Raw genomic sequence first — 21,610 nt, 5'->3', positions numbered from 1 at the left:
AGTTCTCCATCCCTCGGAGGATAGCAGTGGGCATGTCCAGGTCAGGGTTGGGAACAGCACAGATACTTCCGCTATTTTGCGTCTTGTTGCTTCTGAACCACAAACTTGCAAAAAAAATTAAATTAAATTAAATTAACAACAAAGCTTCTTGGGGCCACCCCCATGGCCAACTGGTTAAGTTAGCACACTGCACTTTGTCAGCCCAGGGTTTCACCAGTTTGGTTCCCAGGCGCAGACATGACACCACTCATCAGACCACGGTAAGGTGGTGTCCCACATAGCACAACCAGAGGGACCTACAACCAGAATATACCACTATGTACTGGGAGACTTTGGGGAGAAAAAGAAGAAAAAAACAAGAATAGGAAAAAAAGATTGGCAACATGTGTTAGCCCAGATGCCAATCCTTATTTATTTATTTATTTATTTTTTGAGGAAGATTAGCCCTGAGCTAACATCTGCCAATCCTCCTCTTTTTGCTGAGGTAGACTGGACATGAGCTAACATCCATGCCCATCTTCCTCTACTTTATATGTGGGACACCTGCCACAGCATGGCTTGCAAAGCCATGCTATGTACGCTCCAGGATCCAAACTGGCGAATCCTGGGCTGCCAAAGTGGAACAGGTGAACTTAACTGCTGTGCCACCAGGCCGGCCCCCAGGTGGCAATCTTTAAAAAAACTTGCTCAGTTTACTTTATAAAATTGTGGCTTTCTCTTCAATAAAGTATACACTGAACAAAGCTAATGGGTGAAGATTTGACAGAAGTGATTGAAATTTTAAAAATAAAAATAAAATACATGCTTTTTTAAAACATATAAACGTTTAATAAATGACAATGTTTAAAAGAGTATTGAATAGGGCCAGCCTGGTGGTGCAGTGGTTAAGTTTGCACGTTCCACTTTGGCGGCCCAGGGTTCACTGGTTCAGATCCCAGGTGCAGACATGGCACCACTTGTCAAGCCCTGCTGTGGTAGGCATCTCACATATAAAGTGGAGAACTTGGGCACAGATGTTAGCTCAGGGCCAGTCTTTCTCAGAAAAACGGGGAGGATTGGTGGCAGATGTTAGCTCATGGTTAACCTTCCTCGAAAACAAACAAAAGAAAATAAAAGAATACTGAATAGATGCATTAATAAACGAAGCATACATATAATATCTTTTGTTAAAATTAAAGTTCTACTCAAACTCATTGGTAATTAGAGAAATGCAAATTAAGACAAGCTATCTTTTTACACCACCAAATTGGCAAAATCTGAAAGCTGCAGAAGCCCTGCATCTGCAGGGATGTGGGAGAGGTGGAAATCCCCCTGCATTGTTGTGGTGAAGTAATTCTGGAGAGTTTCAGCAGTATCTTGTCTAATGATGGCATCTTGACCCTGCAATACTACTTGCCAGCCATGCTGTGGAGGTGACCCACAGACAAAACAGAAGAAGATTGGTACAGATGTCAGCTCATGGGAAAGCTTCCTCAGAACAAAACACAAAAACAAAAAACACAATAGAAGCCGGAAATTAATGTAATGTTGCTTTCAGCAAGCTAAGACAATAAAAGTGAAGATCTAGAATTCTATGTTCAATTAAAATACCCATCACAACTGAAGGCAAATACTGTTTTTTTGAGAAAAAAAGTGGAATAATTTGTCATCATACAAGGAAATGCTGAAAGGCATTCTTTAGGAAGAAGGTAAACTATGCCAAAGGAGGAGTAGAAGTAATTATGATGTTGGAAGTTAGGATAGAGGTTACATTTAGAGATGAGAGGAGTAATTTAGGGAGTGGAATAAGGAGGCCTCTGAGGTGCTAATGAAATTCTACTTCCTTAATGAAAACACCAACGTATTTTCTTTGTGATAACTCAATGATCTTTATAATTATGATTGTGCACTTTCTTGAATGTTCATTATATTTCAGCAAAGAGTTTAAGTAAAGATAAGAGGTTTTGAAACATTTATTACACACAAAATTTTTCAGCTGGTGAAAAATAACTAGATTCTTGTTTCCTTTAAAAAAACTCAAATGTATTATGATTTAATTTGTACTGAAATTCTTTAGGAATGAAAAAAAATGATCTGATGAATGAGAATGATTAAATAATTAACATGGTTATTATATATTAGTAGCAAAAGGAAACGAAAACTCCTTAATAATACTTGAACACATAGTAAGTATTTAAAAATGAAATATGATTAAATTATATAAGGATGAAGCAGTGGGACCATTAGAAAATATTGACATGCTGTGAATGAACATACAATATGGGTGATTCAGTTTTTGGCAGAACAAAGTCAAGCATTCAGAGCACCATCCAAGAAAAGGTATTAGTATTCTTTTCATTTGGTAAGTACTATAGCAAATTATGCCAAATTATGGCAGAACATTTATGCAGAAGACTCGCATTAACAACAAATAATATAAAACATTGCTTACGGAAGTGAATACAAAACTAAGGAATTAAGATCATGGTAGATGAGATGAATCAAATAATTTTAAATAAAGTAAGAAATGTTAAATATTTTCCTTTAAGATTTGATATAACCTCAGAGTTAAGCCAGGTAAAATAATTACTAAATTTATTTATTTCCAAGTTTATATCTTTCCACATGAAACATCTTTTTGTGTGTTTAAGAATTTTCCCAGTACCTGAAATGACTGTAAAAGAATTATATAAATCATTCACAGACAAGTTACAAAAGCTGAATACAGACAAAAATGATTTGAAGAGCCAGACATAAGATAGCGCCACCATACATGAAAAATGCAATCAACAACATTTGAAAATCCTTGAAAAGATTCTATGACATTCTATATTCTTTGATCTGTGAACATTCTTTTAAAAATTTTGGTAGTATAAGATATAGTGCAAATCTATGTTTAAGTAATTAAAAAATATCATACGAGAATAATGCTATTACTTTTAGCTCTCGACTAAACTTTGGAGTGATTTGAAAATATAAATAAATATAAAACTAGAACCATTATTGATGTTTTAAAGAAAATTTTTATCAAGTTAATGTTGGTTTATGCTATTATGTAAATTTCAGGTATACATCATTATATTTTAATTTCTGTGTAGACTACATAGTGTTCACCACCCAAAATCTAACTGTCATCCGTCACCATACACATGTGCCCTTTTACCCCCTTTCAATCTCCCCCCTTCCCCTCTGGAACTACCAATCTATTCTCTGAGTCTTTGTGTTTGCTTGTTATGGTTGTTTTTAAAACCTTCCCCAAGAATGAAATTGTCTAATGTTTGGCTTTCTCCATCTGACTTATTTCACTTACCGTAATGCACTAACATCCATCCATGTTGTTGCAAATGGGACAAGTTTGTCTTTTTTATGGCTGAGTGGTATTCCATTGTATATATATATACTGCATCTTCTCTATCCAATCATCCATCGATGGGCACTTAGATTGTTTCTAAGTCTTGGCTATTGTGAATAATGCTGCAATGAACATAGGGGTGCATATATATTTTTGAATTAAGGATTCTATGATCTTTGGATAAACACCTAGTAGTGGAACAGCTGGATCTGACGGTATTTCTATTTTTATTTTTTGAGAAACCTTCACTCTGTTTTCCATAGTGGCTATACCAGTTTGCACTCCCACCATCAGTATGTGAGGGTTCCCTTTTCTCCATAGCCTCTCCAACAATTGTTATTTGTAGTCTAGTTAATTATAGTCAGTCTTACTGGTCTGAGGTGATATCTTATTGTGGTTTGATTTGCATTTCCCTAATAATTAGTGATGTTGAATATCTTTTCATGTGCCTGTTGGACACCTGTATATCTTCTTTGGAAACATGTCTATTCAAATCCTCTGCCCATTTTCTAATTGGTTTGTTTGTTTTGTTGCTGTTGAATTCTATGATCTCTTTATATATTTTAGATATTAACCCCTTATCTGGTGTATGATTTGCAAATACTTTCTCTCAATTAGTGTGTTGTCTTTTAATTTTGTTAATGGTTTGCTTTGCTGTGTAGAAGCTCTTTAGTTTGATGTAGTTTTATTTTATTATTTTTGCTTTGATTTCCTTGCCTGAGGAGACATATTTAAAAAGATACTGCTAAGTGCTGGCCCAGTGGTATAGTGGTTAATTTTTCATGCTCCACTTCAGTGGCCCAGGGTTTGTTAGTTCAGATCTTGGGTGCAGTCTTACACAATGTTCATCAAACCAGGTTGTGGAGGATCTCACATAGAAGAACTAGAAGGACATACAACTAGGATATACAGCTATATACTGGGGCTTTAGGGAGGAAATTGAAAATGAGGAAGATTGGCAACAGGCCAATCAGGGCCAATCTTCCTCACTAAAAGAAAAGATACTGCTAAGACCAATGCTAAACTGTACTACCTGTGTTTTCTTCTAGGAGTTTTATGGTTTCAGGTCTTACATTCAAGTCTTTAATCCATTTTAAGTTAATTTTTTGTATGGTGTAAGATACTGGTCTAATCTCCTTCTTGTTCATGTGACTGTCCAGTTTTCCCAGCATCATTTATTGAAGAGAATTTCCTACCTCTACCCTGAGTTCTTGGCTGCTTTGTCAAATATTAGCTGTCCATAGATATGTTGCTTTATTTCTGGTCTTTCACTTCTGTTCCATTGATCTGTATGTCTCTTTTCCAAGCAGGGATTTTATAGAAATAGAAGAAGAGGAATTAGGAAAGCTCTCTGTTTGCCAATCAGTGTTGTCTCCAACTCCAGCCCCACAGGTGCTGAGAAAGTAAATGTTTTTCTTTAAGGAGAAAATCAAAAAAACACAACATACCAAAACCTATGGGATGCAGCAAAAGCAGTACTAAGAGGAAAGTTTTATGGCAATACAGGCCTATTCAAAAACCACAAACAATCTCAAATAAACAATCTAACAATACACTTAAAGGAAATAGACAACAGAAGAACAAATGAAGCCCCAAATCAGTAGAAGGAAGGAAATAATAAAAATCAGAGCAGAAATAAATGAAATAGAAACTAAAAGAATAGAAAGGATCAATGAAACTAAAAGCTGATTCATTGAAAAGATAAGCAAAATTAACAAACTCTTAGCCAGACTCACCACAAAAAAAAGAAGGAAGACTGAAATAAATAAAATGAGAAATGGAAGAGGAGAGAATACTACGGACAACACAGACATAGAGAGGATTTTAAGAGAATACTATGAAAAGCTATATGTCAAAAAATTGGATAACCTAGAAGTGGATAAATTCTTAGAAATATACAGCATCCTAAAAGTAAATCAAGAAGAAATAGAAAATCTCAATAGACCAATCACAAGTAAAGGCATTGAAACATTAATGAAAAACCTCCCAAAAACCAGAGTTCAGGACCCGATGGCTTCTGTGATAAATTCTACCAGAGATTCAAAGAGGACTTAATACCTATACTTCCCAAAATCTTCTGAAAAATTGAAGAGAACAGGGTAATTCCCAACTCATTTTACAAGGCCAATATTACCCTGATACCAAAACCAGGCAAGGACAACATAAAAAAAGTAAATTAAAAGTCAATATGGCTGATGAAAATAGATGCAAAAGTCCTCAATGAAACATTAGCAAAACAAATACAGCAATACATTAAAAGGATAATACACCACAATAAGTGGGATTTATTCTGGTATGCAAGGATGGTTCAATATCTGCAATTCAATCAATGAGATACACCACATTAAATGAAGAATAAAAATCACATGATGTTCTCAATAGACACAGAGAAAGCATGTGAGAAGATTCAATATCCATTTATAATAAAAACTCTCAATAAAATGGGTATAGAAGGGAAGTACCTCAACATAATAAAAGCCATATATGACAAACACATGGCCAACATCATATTCAATGGTGAAAAAGTGAAAGCTGTTCCACTGAGAACAGGAACAAGACAAGAATGCCCACTCCAACCACTCTTATTCAATATAGTACTGGAGGCTTTAGCCAGAGCAATTTGGCCTTACACGACAAACCTACAGCCAACGTCACGCTCGATGGTGACAAATCCTAGAGGAAAATATAGGCAGTATATTCTTTGACATTGGTCTTAGCGGTATCTTTTTGACTATGATCTCTACTCAGGTAAGGGAAAGAAAAGAAAAAAATAAACAAATGGGACTACATCAGACTAAGAAGCTTCTGAACAGCAAAGGAAAACATCAACAAGATGAAAAGACAACCCACCAACTAGGAGAAAATATTTGAAAATCACATATCTGACAGGGGTTAATTTAAAAAATATATAAAGAACTAATACAACTCAACAACAGAAAAATGGCCAACCCTGTGAAAAATGGGCAGAGGATCTGAACAGACATTTTTCCAAAGGAGATATACAGATGTCCAACAGGTTCATGAAAGGATGTTCAACATCACTAAATATTAGGGAAATGAAAATCAAAGCTATAATGAGATATCACCTCATACTCGTCAGAATGCCTAGTATTAAAAAGATGAGATATAACAAGTGTTGGAGTGGATGTGGAGAAAAGGGAACCTTCATACACTGGGGAGCAGGAAGGTAAACTGGCACAGCCATTATGGAAAACAGTATGGAGATTTCTCAAAAAATAGAATTACTCTAGGATCCAGTTATTCCCCTACTGGGTATTTATCCAAAGAACATTAAATCACTAATTCAAAAAGATATATGCACACCTATGTTCATTGCAGCAGTACGCACAATAGCCAAGACTTGGAAACAACCCAAGTGCCCATCAATTGATGAATGGATAGAGACGACATGGTATATATATATACAATGGAATACTACTGAGTCGTAAATAAAGACAAAATTGTACCATTTGCGACCACATGGATGGACCTTGAGGGTACTATGCTAAGCAAAACAAGTCAGAGAAAGACAAATACTTTATAATTTCACTCATATGTGGAAGATCAACAAACAAAAACACATAGATAAGAACAGATTAGTGGTTACCAGAGCCAAAGGGGATGGGTGTAGGTTGAAAAAGGTGAGGGTGCACATTTATAGTGACAGATAAAAACGAGAATATTGGTGGTGAACATGATGCAGCCTATACGTAAGCTAAAGCACAATCATGTACACATGAAATTTATACAATGTTAAAAGCCAATATGATCTCCATAAAATAATTTTAAAAAACCAAATTATCAGTATTAAGAATAAAAGAAAAGATTTTACTAGATATCCTACTATTGAAGGGAGAAGGTAGAACTAGTATGAAAAACTTTATGCCAATACATTAAAAAATGTAGATTAGAAACAAAAAGTTTCTTGAGAAGCAGTTTCCTGTAACTGAGATAAGAAGAAAGAAGACATCTGAACAGTTCCATATTAGTAATAATTAATATGATATTAACTAGTCAATTGCTATAATAAATGTTAAATATCAAAAATAAGGTGAACTATAATCAGAAATATTAAAATAATTTTTCATTAAAAACCCTCTCACAAAGAAAACTCCTGGCTCAGAAGGCTTGTTAAATTCAACCAACATTTAAAGAAGAACTGCCAATCTTCCATAAAATCATTCAGAAAATAGAAGAGAAGGCAAAAGTTCCTAATTTACTTTACAAGGCCAGCATATCCCTAACACTAAAAACTTACAAAGAAATTACAAGAAAATTATACACCAACATTTCTTACAAACTTACACACAAAAAATCTTTAACAAAATTGAATAAAATATAAAAGTGCATAAAAAGATGATTATACAATGACCATGTCAGGTTTATTCCAGATAAGGAAGACTGGCTTAATGTTTGAAAATCAAGCATAATTCACTACATTAAGAGAATATAAGAGAATAATCATACTATTATCTCCACAGATACAAATAAAACATTTGAAACATTCAACACTTCTTCATGACAAAAGCTTCCAGTAAACTAGGAATAAAAGGGAAATTTTCTGAGTTTGATAAAGGGCATCAACAAAAATTTACAGCTAACATTGTGCTAAATGGTGACATTATAGGCTTTTCTTGTAAGATTGGGAGTAGGCAAGGATATCTGTGCTCACCATTTGTATTCAGCATTGTACTGGAGGCTCCAACCTAATTAATTAAGAATAAGGTTAATACATAAGAATTAATAAGGCAAAAGGAAGAAATTAAAGCCAAATACTGTAAAACAAGAAGCCTAACTATCTTTATCTGTAGGTGGCATGATAGTCTCCATAACAGAACAATCGTTCCTCCTCTGTGCTCTTTCCTCAGTCCAGACCCTGCCTAGTTAGTAGACAGTTTACAAAGTTTGGGGAAACACCAAGTTAGCAATATAATAAATCAATCCAGGACAAACGAAAATCATGGAACATCTTATTAAATTGCATCAATGAGTCAAACTATTTCTGCTTAATTTAAATTTTTACATAAATAGGAATAGTAGCAAAACCAACAAAAATAAAATTTATAGTGGATAAAACTGCATATAGTAACATTTATGTCTCTACAATTCAATCTGGGAAAATTTCACTTTGGTAGAAATAATGGCTACAAAAGAGAACTCCCAAAAGTAAAACCTTTACAGGTAAAATTGAACATTTGGTTTGCCGATTAGCTTTTACGATGTACAATTTTTTCATATGGAAAAGACTTGATCTCAAAGAATATGCTTTTAATAAGATATAAATAAAATTGGGAGAAAGAGAGATTATTTAATGTGGTTTTAGAATAACGGAATTAAATTGACTTAGAATTTACTTGGCATACTTCCTAACAGATATTTTAATTTGGAGATTTAAGTAGAGTGACTCCCAAAAGCTGGAGAAATTCGGATTTTTAGGTTACAAATGCAACAGAGAGATCTCATTTAAGGCTGACTTTAAGTATGAGAAAATATATGGGGGAAGTAGCCCAGAGTCAGACAAAATCCTCCACTTACAGCAAAGTCTTACTGCAAAGCTCCCCACATCAATGAAGTTTACTTACAAGGCACCAAGTGGAGCTTGCCTGCTCTTCTTAAAGTGGTGGGTTAAGATAAGGATCCCAACAGATGAACAGCTGTTAGTGCAGGTGGCTGTCAGCATCAGGCACTAGGCTTTTCATTCAGAATGCAGTGAAACTCAGCGGTACAGCATTTTCAGAGGAAGAGCTGTAACTTGATGGTTGTGAATACCTACATTTCACCACTAGAGGTCACTGGGAGTCAAACAGTTCCTGAACAGACTGTGGGATATTCAAGTTTCCTATGAAAAAAAATGTGATTGATTTTGTGTATATATTTTTGTGTTTGTTTGCTCATAAAAACCTGACAGGGGCCAGCGCTGTGGCCGAGTGGTTAAGTTTGTGCGTGCTGCTTTGGCCACTCAGGGTTTTGCCAGTTCCAATCCTGGGTGCGGACCCGGCACGGCTCATCAGCCATGCAGAGATGGAGTCCTACGTAGCAGAACTAGAAAGTCCTACAACTAGAATATACAACTATATACTGGGGGGCTTTGGGGAGAAGAAGAAAAAAAATTGGCGACAGATGCTAGCTCAGGGCTGATCTTTAAAAAAAAAACCTTACAGTCAGACACGTCTCGTGTCCTGCCTCACATCTTCTCAGCCAACTTTTCCCCCTGATTCATTGCTAAGGAACTGGCGACAGATCCTAACTTCTGCTGCACTACTTATCTTTTGCATTTTTACATGAAGGCTTTTCTTAGGATGTGGTTGGGACAGCTGTGAGAAGCTGGTTATCACTGTGGCTGCTCAAAACTACAAGATTAGGAGAATTGACACCCCTTGCAACAATCCTTGACTATTAGGGGCCAAGAGTCATGCATATGTGATCCCTCAGTGGGCAATACTGAGGCATGATCTGCATGATTCCTCAGAGGGTTCCAATGGGATCAGATCCAGGTTTTCCATAGTGGTGACCACTCTGATAACGCACCATTGTATTGGCTTTCTCTCCTTTCCTGTTTTGCTCTTTCCAGGGCCCATTCCTCATACCAGGTATCATGTCCCCAAATAAAGTCTTATCTATAAAGCTCCCCACATCAGTATAGTTTACTTTGACTTTCTGTTCATTCCTGTTTTAGAGTCTGCTTTCTGGAAGGAACATAGGCATAACTCACCACCCTGACAAGAATACTTTCAGCACTCAGAATTCTCCCTCATGGCTCCACTTCTCAGTCAACATCTTCTTAAAGACAACAACTACTCTGATCTTGATCACCACAGATTACTTTTGATTCTGTTTTTAAAATTTATCTTACTAGAGTCACATAGTAAGTCCTATTTTGTGTCTATCTTCTTTCACTCAACTTTATTTCTGTGAGAATTATCCACATTGGGATACGTAGCATTAGTTCGTTGTTTTCACTTCTGTGTAGCATTCCACTTTGTGAATATAGCATAATTTATCCCTTCTACTATGGATGCACATTTGAATTGTTCCCAGATATTAACTACTTTTTCTTTTAAGAAGATTAGCCCTGAGCTAACTACTGCCAATCCTCCTTTTTTTGCTGAGGAAGACTGGTCCTGAGCTAACATCCATGCCCATCTTCCTCTGCTTTTTATATGTGGGACGCCTACCACAGCATGGCGTGCCAAGTGGTGCCGTGTCCGCACCCAGGATCCAAACCGGGGAACCCTGGGCCTCCAAGAAGCAGAACGTGTGCACTTAACCGCAGCGCCACCGGGCCGGCCCCAGATGTTAACTACTTTGAATAATACTGCTTTGAACACTTTTGTACATGCCTTTTGTGGACGTAATCACTCATTTCTCTTGGGAATACACATGGCAATGGATATGCTGGGTCATAGGTTATACATGTTTTTTACATTTAATAGATACCAGCAAACTGGTTTTCATTGTACTTATACCAATCTACCTTCCATTTCTCCACATCCTCACCCATATTTGATATTATTAACCCTTCTGATTTTAGCCATTCTGGTGGGGGTATAGTGTATCCAGCTGCTATTTTAGTTCATATTTCCCTGTTGACTCTGGTGCTTACATTTTCATACATCTATTAGCCATTTAGATACACTCTTTGTTAATTGTTAGTTCAGTTCTTAGTTATTTATGTGTGTGTGGCAGGGAAGAAGGTCAGTGTCTTTCTTATTGATTTGAATTTCTTTATATTTTCTAAATACTAGTTCTTTGTTGGATGTATGTATTGTGAATATTTTCTCCCATTCTTTGGTTTACTTTTCACTATCTTAAAGTTGTATTAGGATGAAAATCTTCTCACTTTAGTGGGATACAGTTTGTTGATATTTTTCTTTGGCTATTGTGATCACCTCCTGTAAATTATTTACTCCTACTCCAAGTCATGAGATACTCTCCTTAATCTCAAAGTTCTCAAGGTTCTCAAAGTTGAGTGGGCATCAGAGTCATCTGGAAGGAGTTTAAAGCACAGATTGCTGGGACATACCTCCAGAGTGTCTAGTTCTTTAGCTCAGGGAAGAGGTCCAAGAATTTGCATTTCTTACAGCTTCCAGATGATGTCAATTCTGCGGGTCTGAGGATCACACTCTGAAAGCCACTGCACTATTTTAACTTTGAGAAGCTTAACTATTTTACATTTTACACTTAGATCTACAGTATACTTGGACTCAATTTTTGTGTGTGGTGTGAAATTAGGTTATAATTTTATTTTTTCAATGTTAGTCAATTGACTAATACCACTAATAAGCAGTACCAATTATGCTGTAATTTAGGTGTCCATCCACAGATCTGTTTCTGAACTCCTTATTCTAGTCTTTTCTTTTATAAGTCTATCCTTGTGCCAATGCAATATAATAAAGTAATGCTAATTACTTTAGATTTAATAAATGTTGATAACCACTGGAGTAACTCTTCCTACTTTCTTCTTTTTTTTTTTTTTTAAAAAGATTTTATTTTTTCCTTTTTCTCCCCAAAGCCCCCCAGTACATAGTTGTGTATTCTTCGTTGTGGGTTCTTCTAGTTGTGGCATGTGGGATGCTGCCTCAGCGTGGTTTGATGAGCAGTGCCATGTCCGCGCCCAGGATTCGAACCAACGAAACACTGGGCCGCCTGCAGCGGAGCGCGTGATCTTAACCGCTCGGCCACGGGGCCAGCCCCCTACTTTCTTCTTCTTCTTCAAGTATATCTTGTGAAACAAGAGGAAAAATAAAATATTTCTCTTTGGGCTTAATAAAGAAAAATTCAATTTATTTGTACATTTTAGAGAAGAGAGATATTAATTTAAATATAAACACTAGGGCACCAATAGGAAAACAATGCAGAATTACAGACTTTTTGGATGTTAAAGACTACTTTCATAAGCCATAGCAACAGTCTCTTCTGTCTAGAGAGCAATGAGACATCTCTGTTAAAAACAACACATTTGAAAATCAAGAAGCTTTTGAAAAGTGAAAGAAGTGAAGAAGATTTTGAAAATTGAAAATATCTAGTGTTATGAGTTAAATTGTTTCTCCCTAAAATTCATATGTTGAAGCTCTAACCCCCAGTATCTCAGAAGGTGACTGTATTTGGAGATGGAGCCTTTAAAGAGACAATTCAATTATAATGAGGCTTTTAGGGTGGTCCCCAATGCAATCTGAATGGTATCCTTCCAAGAAGAGGAAATTTGGACACACAAAGAGACACCAGAGGTGCACGTGCACAGAGGAAAGATGTTGTAAGGACACAGCGAGAAGATGACCATCTACAAGCCAAAGACAGAGGCCGCAGGAGAAACCAAACCTGCTGACACCTTGTTCTTGGACTTCTGGCCTCTAGAACTGTGAGAAATAAATTTTTGTTGCTTGAGTCACCCCATTTGTGGTACATTTTTATGGCAACCCTAGCAAACTAATGCATCCTGTGTTGGCAATGTCTTCTTGTAGATGATTAGTCATTAAGCAGGTAGCAAAGTAAGCAAGGATATAACAGGCATTGCAGGATAATAAAGATTTAGGCAGCATTTTTAGAATACATCAGGGAAAATCAAAATCTTCTTAAAATAGTTTTTGTAGAGGATGCTTTTAAGGATATCTTTGAGTACATGCATAGCAAGGAATGTCTTTACCTACTTTCTCTGATAATAAATTCCTGATGAGATAAACAAGCAAAAAGAAATAGGACGGGCCAATGTAACTGGTCCAAGAGGCACCTACCAGGTATGTTAATTTCTCCTTATTATCTAGTGATTGCTAGAACAAGTGAGAACTGTTAAGCAGTCTGGCCAAGAGAATGTTCTCTGATTGTCCAAGAATTCTCATCAGCTTTTTTATTGAGGAGTCAGGAGACATTTTTATTTAACACACAATGTGGCATATGTGGTTCTCAATATGTAGGTTCAATTTCAATCCTTTTTGATATCTTCATAAATTTCTGATTAAAAACCACTTGGAATATTCTCTTGGATATATATTCTCACTGCCTCAGTCCTACCTGATTCTTGCAGCCAGTATTCTGGTGCTCCAAGTGAGTAAGGCCATAAGCAGTGGAAATACAGATACAATGGATTTAATGAGCTCATTCAATCCCTCTGCTTCCTCTCATAATTACCACAAGCTACATTTATGCTTGGTTTACATGCTTGGTTCTGTAGAGTTTGAGCTTCTTTCTACTCCTTCGAATCTTAGTGTTTAGCATAGTCCTTGGCATTTAGTTGTGTAGGGGAGAAAGAAGTTTTCCTCTACCCTTCTAGTTTCTTCTAGCTGTTCTAAGAATTAAATTGACATGAGACAGAATAACAGGAGAAAATCAGTTTAGTAACATGTGTACATGGAAGAGACCCAGGAAAACTGAGTAACTCACCAAAAGGGCCAAAGCCATCTCCTTAAACACTGTATTCAGCTAAAGACCAGAGAGGATGTTAGGGGTAGCTGTTTGGGACTTCTAAAGGAAGGAAGGCAATTCACATGAAGATGGAAAAGCAAATGTGTGGTAAACTGTGGACAGCAATAAAATAGAGTAACATAGCCAAGGTTTCTAAAATGGAGCAAGGAGGCCGTTAAGGATATGGAGCTTATGCATACACGTCGTGTCTCTACCCAGATGAAATGAAACTTATGAACTGTGCCTCACTGTTGTCATCTTGACCTCCTTAAAAGAAATATGCTTACTCTTACAGATAAGAATGTTTTGTCTTAGGGATGGCCTTAGCTTGCAATCATGTATAGCCAAGAAGTAACAGTTGTTGCCAGCACCAAGCACAAATTTTTCAAAATTACTTATATAATTTATCTCTTTTTGCCTTTATAAACCTTGCCTCTTTTGTCTTCCTCGGAACACGTTTTGGGGTTTCTGCCTGAATCTGTGTCTCCCGAATTGCAATTCTAATTGCCCAAAAAAATATCTGCTGTTTAAGTTGTAGTGACTTTTTTGACAAAACAAACGTTTGCCACGCAGAAACAATGGGATGTGGAGAGCTCTCTGATCTGGGCCCTGCTGTCTCCCTCACCACACTTAACCCGTATTCTTTGTAGATATCTCTGGTGACAGCTCCGTTCCTGTTATAGGCCATTTATCAAAATTCTTTTAGGCAGTTAAGGGTGAAGTAACAAGAAAAATTTTCTGAGTCTTGTTTCTTAAAAATAATCTTCATGTTAAAGAGACACAATTTCTGGTGGCAAATTTTGCTCCCCTTCATCAGACATTGATGAAATTATTGCTTGAGATATAACTGAAATCTAAAAAAAGTGAACTTTGGATTATTGATTTATATTATGTTACCCATATCTTTGAGTTACTTTTTTCACTGAAAAATGAAGATTCTTTTTCAAACTCATTAATTTTCCTTGGAACTTTTGTCTTTCCTGAATCTAAAGATTTATGGTTTTCATTAATTCTGGAAAATTCTCAGCCATTATTTTTTCAAATATTTCTTCTTCTCATTATGTCTTTTGTCTCCTAATGAAATTCCTATTGGGCTTATACTGGATTTCATTTTAGTTTTAATATCTCTTCTTTTTTCATACTCAACAGCTCTTCAGCTTTGTATTATATTATAAGAAATCCTTCAGATCTCCCAATTTAGAAATATTTTTAAATTGCTTTCTCTATTCGTTGCTTAATTCATCCATTGAATTTTTAATTACAGTGATTAGAGTTTTTACTTCTGGAGGCTTAATTTGCTTTTAAAAAATCTACCTGGTATTTTTTTAAAAGGTCTTTTACTTTTATGGTATTATTTCTTTTTATATTTTTAAGTTTATAAAATATAATTTCCTCTATGTGTGATTTCTTGAGGACCTAACCTCCTGTTTGCCAACTTTTCCCTGTTTTTTTTTGTTGTCCTTGCTATTTTGTTGTTGTTGTTATTTCTTTGTTTTAATTTGCTAATGTCACTCTCCCTTGGGCACAGCGACTTACAGGGCAAATGCAGACACTCTTAGGTGCCTGTGGGCTCCACTCTCCTTGTTTTTGTGTGTGTTTAATAATTTTTGTTCAAAATATTGTCATTTTATATAGAATAAGAGACACTGAGGTAAATAGTATTTTTGAGGGGGGTCTGGAAGTGGGTATGCCTTTTCTTTTGCTAAGCATTGAGTGTGGGGATTTGAATTAATCTAGTCAGGAGTTAACTGGTTTTGTGTTTTGTCATTGTTTCAACAGTCTTCAGATTCCTCCAGCATTACTTTATTTGTATGGTGGGGCTGTTTCCCAGGGTTTTTATCTTAATGTCTGTTTCCCTCTCAGGTTTTGGTCAGTCCTTTGCACTGCGCCTGGAGTGGAATTATCTTATTCTTCTTTCGGCAGTGTCAGCTCTTGTGACTTGGTGCTTGCTAGAGGGAGGATCGGCGTTATCTTAGTTCTGGGTTCAGTCTCATTCTTAGGCAGGTGCTTCTGTTTTTAGTGAGACTGGGCCTTTAAGAGTTCCTGCCTTTCTCTCAGCAGTATGGACCTCCAATAGTCTACAATAGGACTTTTAGTGTCCTTTTCCCTTTTCTCCTTTTCCTCTTCTCCCAGCCCCAGATGCCTCTTCACCTATGCCCTGAAGGCAACAGGGATTTCTGCCCTTCTCCCACGAGGTTCAGGCTTTTTGCTGTGCGGGAGATACGGAAGAAAGATCTGGTGGGGACATCCTGCCTTTCTCATGGAGTAGTTTCCTCTGGCTTACACCACAGGAAAGGATTTCTCTGGTCTGTGTCTTTGACTCCAGTCTTTCAGGAGCCCCTGGTGAGGTCTATGGAATAAGCCTAGAGAAATAAGTGAGTTTCCTGTGTCTGAGACTCTCAGGGGTTCTTTATACTCATGTTAGCCTTTAGTAATTTGTTAACAATTTTAGCTAAATTATTCTTACTGGTTTGTATAGCACCTGGTATCTCTCCCAAGTCAGAAGGATTTGCAATCCCTGTGTCTTTAGAGGAGTCTGTCTTTCCTTAGATTCTGAGTTAATTGGTTGCCCTGACATTTCTGGTCTCTGAAGGATTCAAGAAAAGTTATGATTTTGATTATCCAGCTTTTTAAAATTGTAAGTACAGGAGTGAAGCTCTTCACAGCTTTCTAGATTCTAATTTTCCAAAACATTATTTTCTTCCTTAAATAAGCTGAGATAATTTTTGTTTACTTGCAAACCAAGAAATAACAAAATAAACAGCACAAACACATTTATCCAGATGATACAAAACACAAACAAGTATTTAAGAGCCTTTAAATACTTATAAACAAGTAAGGGGAAAGAGGAATGTTGGCATATCCACCAGAGAACAGATTATGATAAGACAAGCACAGAGCATCCAAGCAGGATCAATAAGAAGGGAATCTTGGACAAATGATTCCAGAATACTCTGTTAACATTATGTCCCACAAGTTTTCACTGGTTCCTTGTTTTAAGCAATAGGAGATTTACGGTAGGACTCTCTGTGTAAACTTCATGTTTATTAGCATATGCTTTCATCCTAAATAAAGTTGTGTAAGATTCTCATTTCGCCAAGTAAGAGTACAAATAACACTTTCTGATGTTTTAAAACAATTTATGTTGAAGATTTGCATAATTTTAAAGAATAATTTGATGGCTGAACCAAATTCATCCAATCATTCAAAAATACTCATTGAACACCTACCACTTGCCAAGCACTCTGTTAGATGTTGGGGATCCAGTACAATAGGAGTATTGATCTAACATCCCAAGCCAACCACTGAAGTCGAGATTCTGAGTGGGCGAACATCAGTTAAGGGTTGCCACTTTAGAAATTATTGCTTTAAGCATGCTTGTTTTTGTCTAGAGAATCTATATGTTATGACAAAGCTCAGCGCCAAGATTTATAGTTCTTGGTTTAAGTGTCTTTCTACTCAAGTAGACTAAAATCTCCTTGAATAAAGTGATCACGTTGTCAACCACTGTATAGTCATCAGTGAAGCAAGATGCTTGGATCTAGCAGGTGCTAAGTGACTGTTTGGTGAGTAAACATCTATCAAAGCAAGAGACCCAGACAGTTTTTATCTTTATGTTTTAATGTTCCTGATGTCTATGTAATGGATACTGGTTCTTCCCTAAAAATAATAGAGAATTTGTGGTAAAATTTATTCTATTACACAAGGAAATCATAGGGTTCGTAAAAAGCAAATAAAGCAATCAATAAGAAGTCAGAGATGTGAATGAGGTGAAGTGAGGGTGAGATGGGGGAGGAGAATATTTGGGGAATATTCAGAATGGCAAGAGAAGGATAAGGTGACAGAAAAGAGCAGGGACATGAGGAGTTTAGGTAGGGGGCTGGGAAGCAACTTAGTTGCATGCTTTTTGTATGAGTGAGAAAAAAATATCATAGAGGTAAAGTGACTTTTCAATGCCACACAATACTTGTTGCATAGCAATTGAATCAGAAGAAGGTGAACAGGATGGAAACTAGTGCAAGGGGAGAAGTCAGAAGCCAGAGAGGAGAGTCAGAACTTGAGGGACCATGAGTTTGAGTAGGTGGTCCACAGAACTGAAGGGGAAATGAGAGTCTAAATAGGTGGTCCAGGGTTTAGGAAAGGAGTTGATTTTCTTTTTTGCAGACACTAATTAAAGGAAAGTTTTTTTCTTTTGGTAGGAGAAGGAAGCCAGAATAGAGGTATTGCAGGGTAGGTTTGTTTAGAACAGATATCAAAGACCAACTTTTCTGTGAGAAAGAAAGAACATCTGCAAATAAAATGCTGTTCCTGCAACTTCCATGTCTGGCAGTTCTTCTCCAAAGTGGTGACAATAAAGATGGTAAGATCTCTGGCAACTGCCTAGTTTGATGCAAGAAGGTCTGTATGTGTGTGTGTGTGTGTGTGTGTGCATTTGTGTGTGCATATGTGATGGATTTTCCCCAGCCTATACCTGGAGGGTGAGAGTGTCAGCTTTGTTCCATTCTGAGTGTCCCTGACGAGGGCCCTATGCTCTTCTGAAGGCTGAATGTAAAGCATTGGGCTGAGGGGGAAGGAAAATGTCTCCTGAGATAATTAAATCCTCCCTTTTCTTCAGATTCTGAGTTTCCCTTCTGTGGCACTTTTCTTTCTCCATTCTCTCTCTTTCCCAATACCCCTTTTCTCCTCATTTTATCTGTTCTTTTGACACAGACTTTCAAGAGCCAATCTCCTTCCAAATCATCCAGATTTCATCCTTCTACAACCGATCCTGGGTACAAAATCTAAGCTCAGGTTGGTTGGGTGAGTTGCAGACTCATAGCTGTGAAAGCAAATCTGGCACTATCATTTTCCTATGGCCCTGGTCCAAGGGCAACTTCAGCAATGAGGAGATCATGGAACTGGAAAAATTATTTCGTATGTTCTCCGCTGGATTTCTTCAGGCATTTCATGAGCATGCCAGTCAATGGCAGCTTGAATGTGAGTTCCGTTCCCTCCACAGGGATGGCGGATATGGGTGGGAGGTGTGTGTGTCTCAGTGAGTTTCTTATTCCTCTAGGAAACAGCCTGCAGTGACTTATGAACCTTATCGCTCCCCGTTGTAAAACTGCAATTACATACTTTTGGACAGAGAGCATAATCCAGATCCTGATTCCAGAAAAGCTGCAAGTCTTCTGTTACTGACAACTCCTCTCTCATTGACTTTAGGCTTGTGCCTTATTACATTCCATTGGTGGTCTCTTGTGATCACCCCTTTCCTTGACCTCCAACCAGATACTCTCAGCTTCCTCTCTCTTTGATTGCCTCCTTAAAGTGTGATTTTCTCCCTCATTGCATCTCTTCAGCAATCTCTCTCGATACATTCATTGTAACCTGTTGCATTCCATTCACCCTAGATTATTATAATGCCAACTCGCTCATATTTGGTCCTACCTTAAGCTATGCCTACACCATTCATGTTGTGTTCTTTCAATAGTTTGCCCCCCTCAACGTGTCGTTTATCCCTTCCTCCATCTCCAACTGCTGACAATTCCTTTTTCTGAAACTCTGATCAAGCCAAACTTTGTTCCATTCCTTCAAATCTCCAAAACTTCTCCCTTCCGCTTCTATTGTCTTTTGCTTCCACTCATTTCATTTTATCTTTTTACTCCCTCTTTTCTCTAATTCACATTCACTCTTCCCAAGATCCTTTTCAGGTACAGACAGCAGGAGGCTGTGAGCTGCACTTTGGGAAAGCCTCAATAAGCTTCATGAGGGTTGCTTATCAAGGATCAGATTTCCTGAGCTTCCAGAACAATTCATGGTTGCCATCTCCAAAGGGTGGAAATAGGGCTCAGCATGTCTGCCAACTATTCAACTGGGATCAAATAACCCTGGAAATAATACAAAGGCTCCTCAGTGACACCTGCCCACGTTTCCTCTTGGGACTTCTTGATACAGGGAAGTCAGATCTGCAGCGACAAGGTCAGTCCTGTACCTTCCATCTAAGAATATTCTATTTTGAAATCACACTTTCCCATCAACCCATCACCACCCTTCTAATAAGGAGCCGAGAGAGAGATTAATGGGTGACATATTCCTAGAGGCTGGAAAGATGTGTCTATGTAAACTGATGTGAAGACCTGAACCTCTATGTCTGTCTTAGAGTTCTCATCTGAATATCTTTCCTGTCCTCTGCAGTAAGGCCAGAGGCCTGGCTGTCCACTGGCCCAGGTCCTGGTCTGAGCCATTTGACACTGGTTTGTCATGTCTCTGGTTTCCACCCAAAGCCTATTTGGGTGATGTGGATGAGAGGTGAGGAGGAGCATCCCGGCATTCAGCGAAGTGACATCTTGCCCAATGCTGATGGGACATGGTATCTTTGGAAGTCCTTGGATGTAGAAGCCACTGAGGCATCTGGCCTGTCTTGCCAAGTGAGACACAGCAGTCTAGGAGGGCAGGACATCATCCTCTCCTGGGGTAAGGAAGAACTGGGGCCCAGGCTAGGGATGGGAGTAGGTTGTCCTCAGGGAGAGAGCAGAACAGCTGGTTGAAAAATTTGGGCTTCTAGGGACTTCAGACACAAAAGGATAAAAAATAAGTAATTCAAGAAACAGAAGAGTTGAAAATGAGAGACCTGGAGATGTAAAAGATGCTGTGGATTAGATGAAGGATTCATCTCTGAGAAGGGATGAGGGAAGAAATAGGAAGAAAGGAGATTGGTGAGTCAGACACTCAAATAAACAAAGACAGACCAGGAAATGCAGTACAAAGGGAGGTGGATTTGAAATGACAGGATTGTGTGATCCACAGAACATCACAGCTCCATGGGCTTGATCTTCTCGGCAGTGATAGTGCCCCTGGTGCTTCTGACATGTCTGGCATTTTGGCTTAGGAAGTACTGGTGAGTTCTTTCCATCCATTCTTCCTGCTCTTTTCCCCACTCATCACTTGTCTTCTCATCTTTTTTGTTTTCTTTCTCCCCAGTTCTCCTCCTCCAAGTCCCCTTCCTTTTTACTCCTCACTTTTTGCCTCCACCTCATGCACAGTGACTTCCATCTCTGTTCTTGTCAGGAGATCCTGTGAATCTGCAAGCAATCTTCTTTGGAATGAGATCCCAGCAGCCCAGGACCCAGGACATATCTAAATGCATCATGGCGATGACTTCCATTCAACTTTTCCTGTAAAACTCTGTTGTTGTTTATTTCTGCTTAATGATTGTCAATACAATCTAAATGTAATTTTCCAAGATTTGTTGTTATGACCTAGGTTCTGGAACTTGAAAATTCAAATTATAACTCTAAATGAATGAGCTTCTAGCAACCTCCGCATATTCAAATATTAATGAGTCATCAGTTGTATTTTAGATGTCACTTCCTCCAGAGGGCCTTACCTGATTTATAAGTGCAAGCTGTCTCTGCCTTGTCTGAACTTCCAGTGCACTTGAACTGTACTTTGCCAAATCTAATCCTCACTTCCTGCCCTGTGTTGCAGCTATTTAGATCCCTTTTCCCCTTATAATTTATAAACTTCTTGAGAGCAAAGTCCATGTCTTTTTAATACTTGTACCCTTGGAAAAGTATCTTACCTGCATGTAATACATTCTCAATAAAAATCTGTGTTGAATTTATGCTGTATTTGTAGTCTTTTCTTATTCTTCTCCTTCTTGACATGTTTGTAGTAGTTGAAACATTTGATGCTTTTCTTGTTAAAAGTCTTCTCACTCGGCCAAGAGACTCACACTTTCCTAGTTCCTAAGTGACATCTCTGAGTCCCTGAGGAGAAATATAATGTTGTCCCCTACCATTCTTTTTATTGAGTTGTAGAGACCTATTGGAGTGAACCTATTGTTCCCAGTATTCTAAACAAAATGAAGAAGGCAGGATGTAGGCCCTTACTATTCAG

The 21,610-nt window shown here is 37.6% G+C and overlaps 1 protein-coding gene across 1 annotated transcript; it reads left to right on the top strand.

The window, feature by feature from the left end:
- The first annotated feature begins 18,028 nt into the window (after positions 1 to 18,028).
- LOC124251095 (T-cell surface glycoprotein CD1a-like) lies at positions 18,029 to 20,852 on the top strand. Its single transcript, XM_046683575.1, has 6 exons — positions 18,029 to 18,089; positions 18,440 to 18,706; positions 19,412 to 19,690; positions 19,907 to 20,185; positions 20,519 to 20,609; positions 20,780 to 20,852. Exons 1-6 carry the CDS (start codon positions 18,029 to 18,031, stop codon positions 20,850 to 20,852), a joined length of 1,050 nt encoding a protein of 349 aa, XP_046539531.1.
- Positions 20,853 to 21,610: the final 758 nt, after the last annotated feature.

This window comes from Equus quagga, chromosome 13 (genome assembly GCF_021613505.1).
Source record: "Equus quagga isolate Etosha38 chromosome 13, UCLA_HA_Equagga_1.0, whole genome shotgun sequence".
Classification (NCBI taxonomy): domain Eukaryota; kingdom Metazoa; phylum Chordata; class Mammalia; order Perissodactyla; family Equidae; genus Equus; species Equus quagga.
This window is presented reverse-complemented; position numbering and strand designations above follow the sequence as displayed.

Bases quoted from the DNA above. Each gene is read 5' to 3' on its own strand.
- LOC124251095 (XM_046683575.1), top strand. From the start codon at position 18,029: ATGCTGTTCCTGCAACTTCCATGTCTGGCAGTTCTTCTCCAAAGTGGT. The intron at 18,707-19,411 runs GTGAGTTCCGTT...ACTCTTCCCAAG, and splicing joins CAGTCAATGGCAGCTTGAAT to ATCCTTTTCAGGTACAGACA. The intron at 19,691-19,906 runs GTCAGTCCTGTA...TGTCCTCTGCAG, and splicing joins GTCAGATCTGCAGCGACAAG to TAAGGCCAGAGGCCTGGCTG.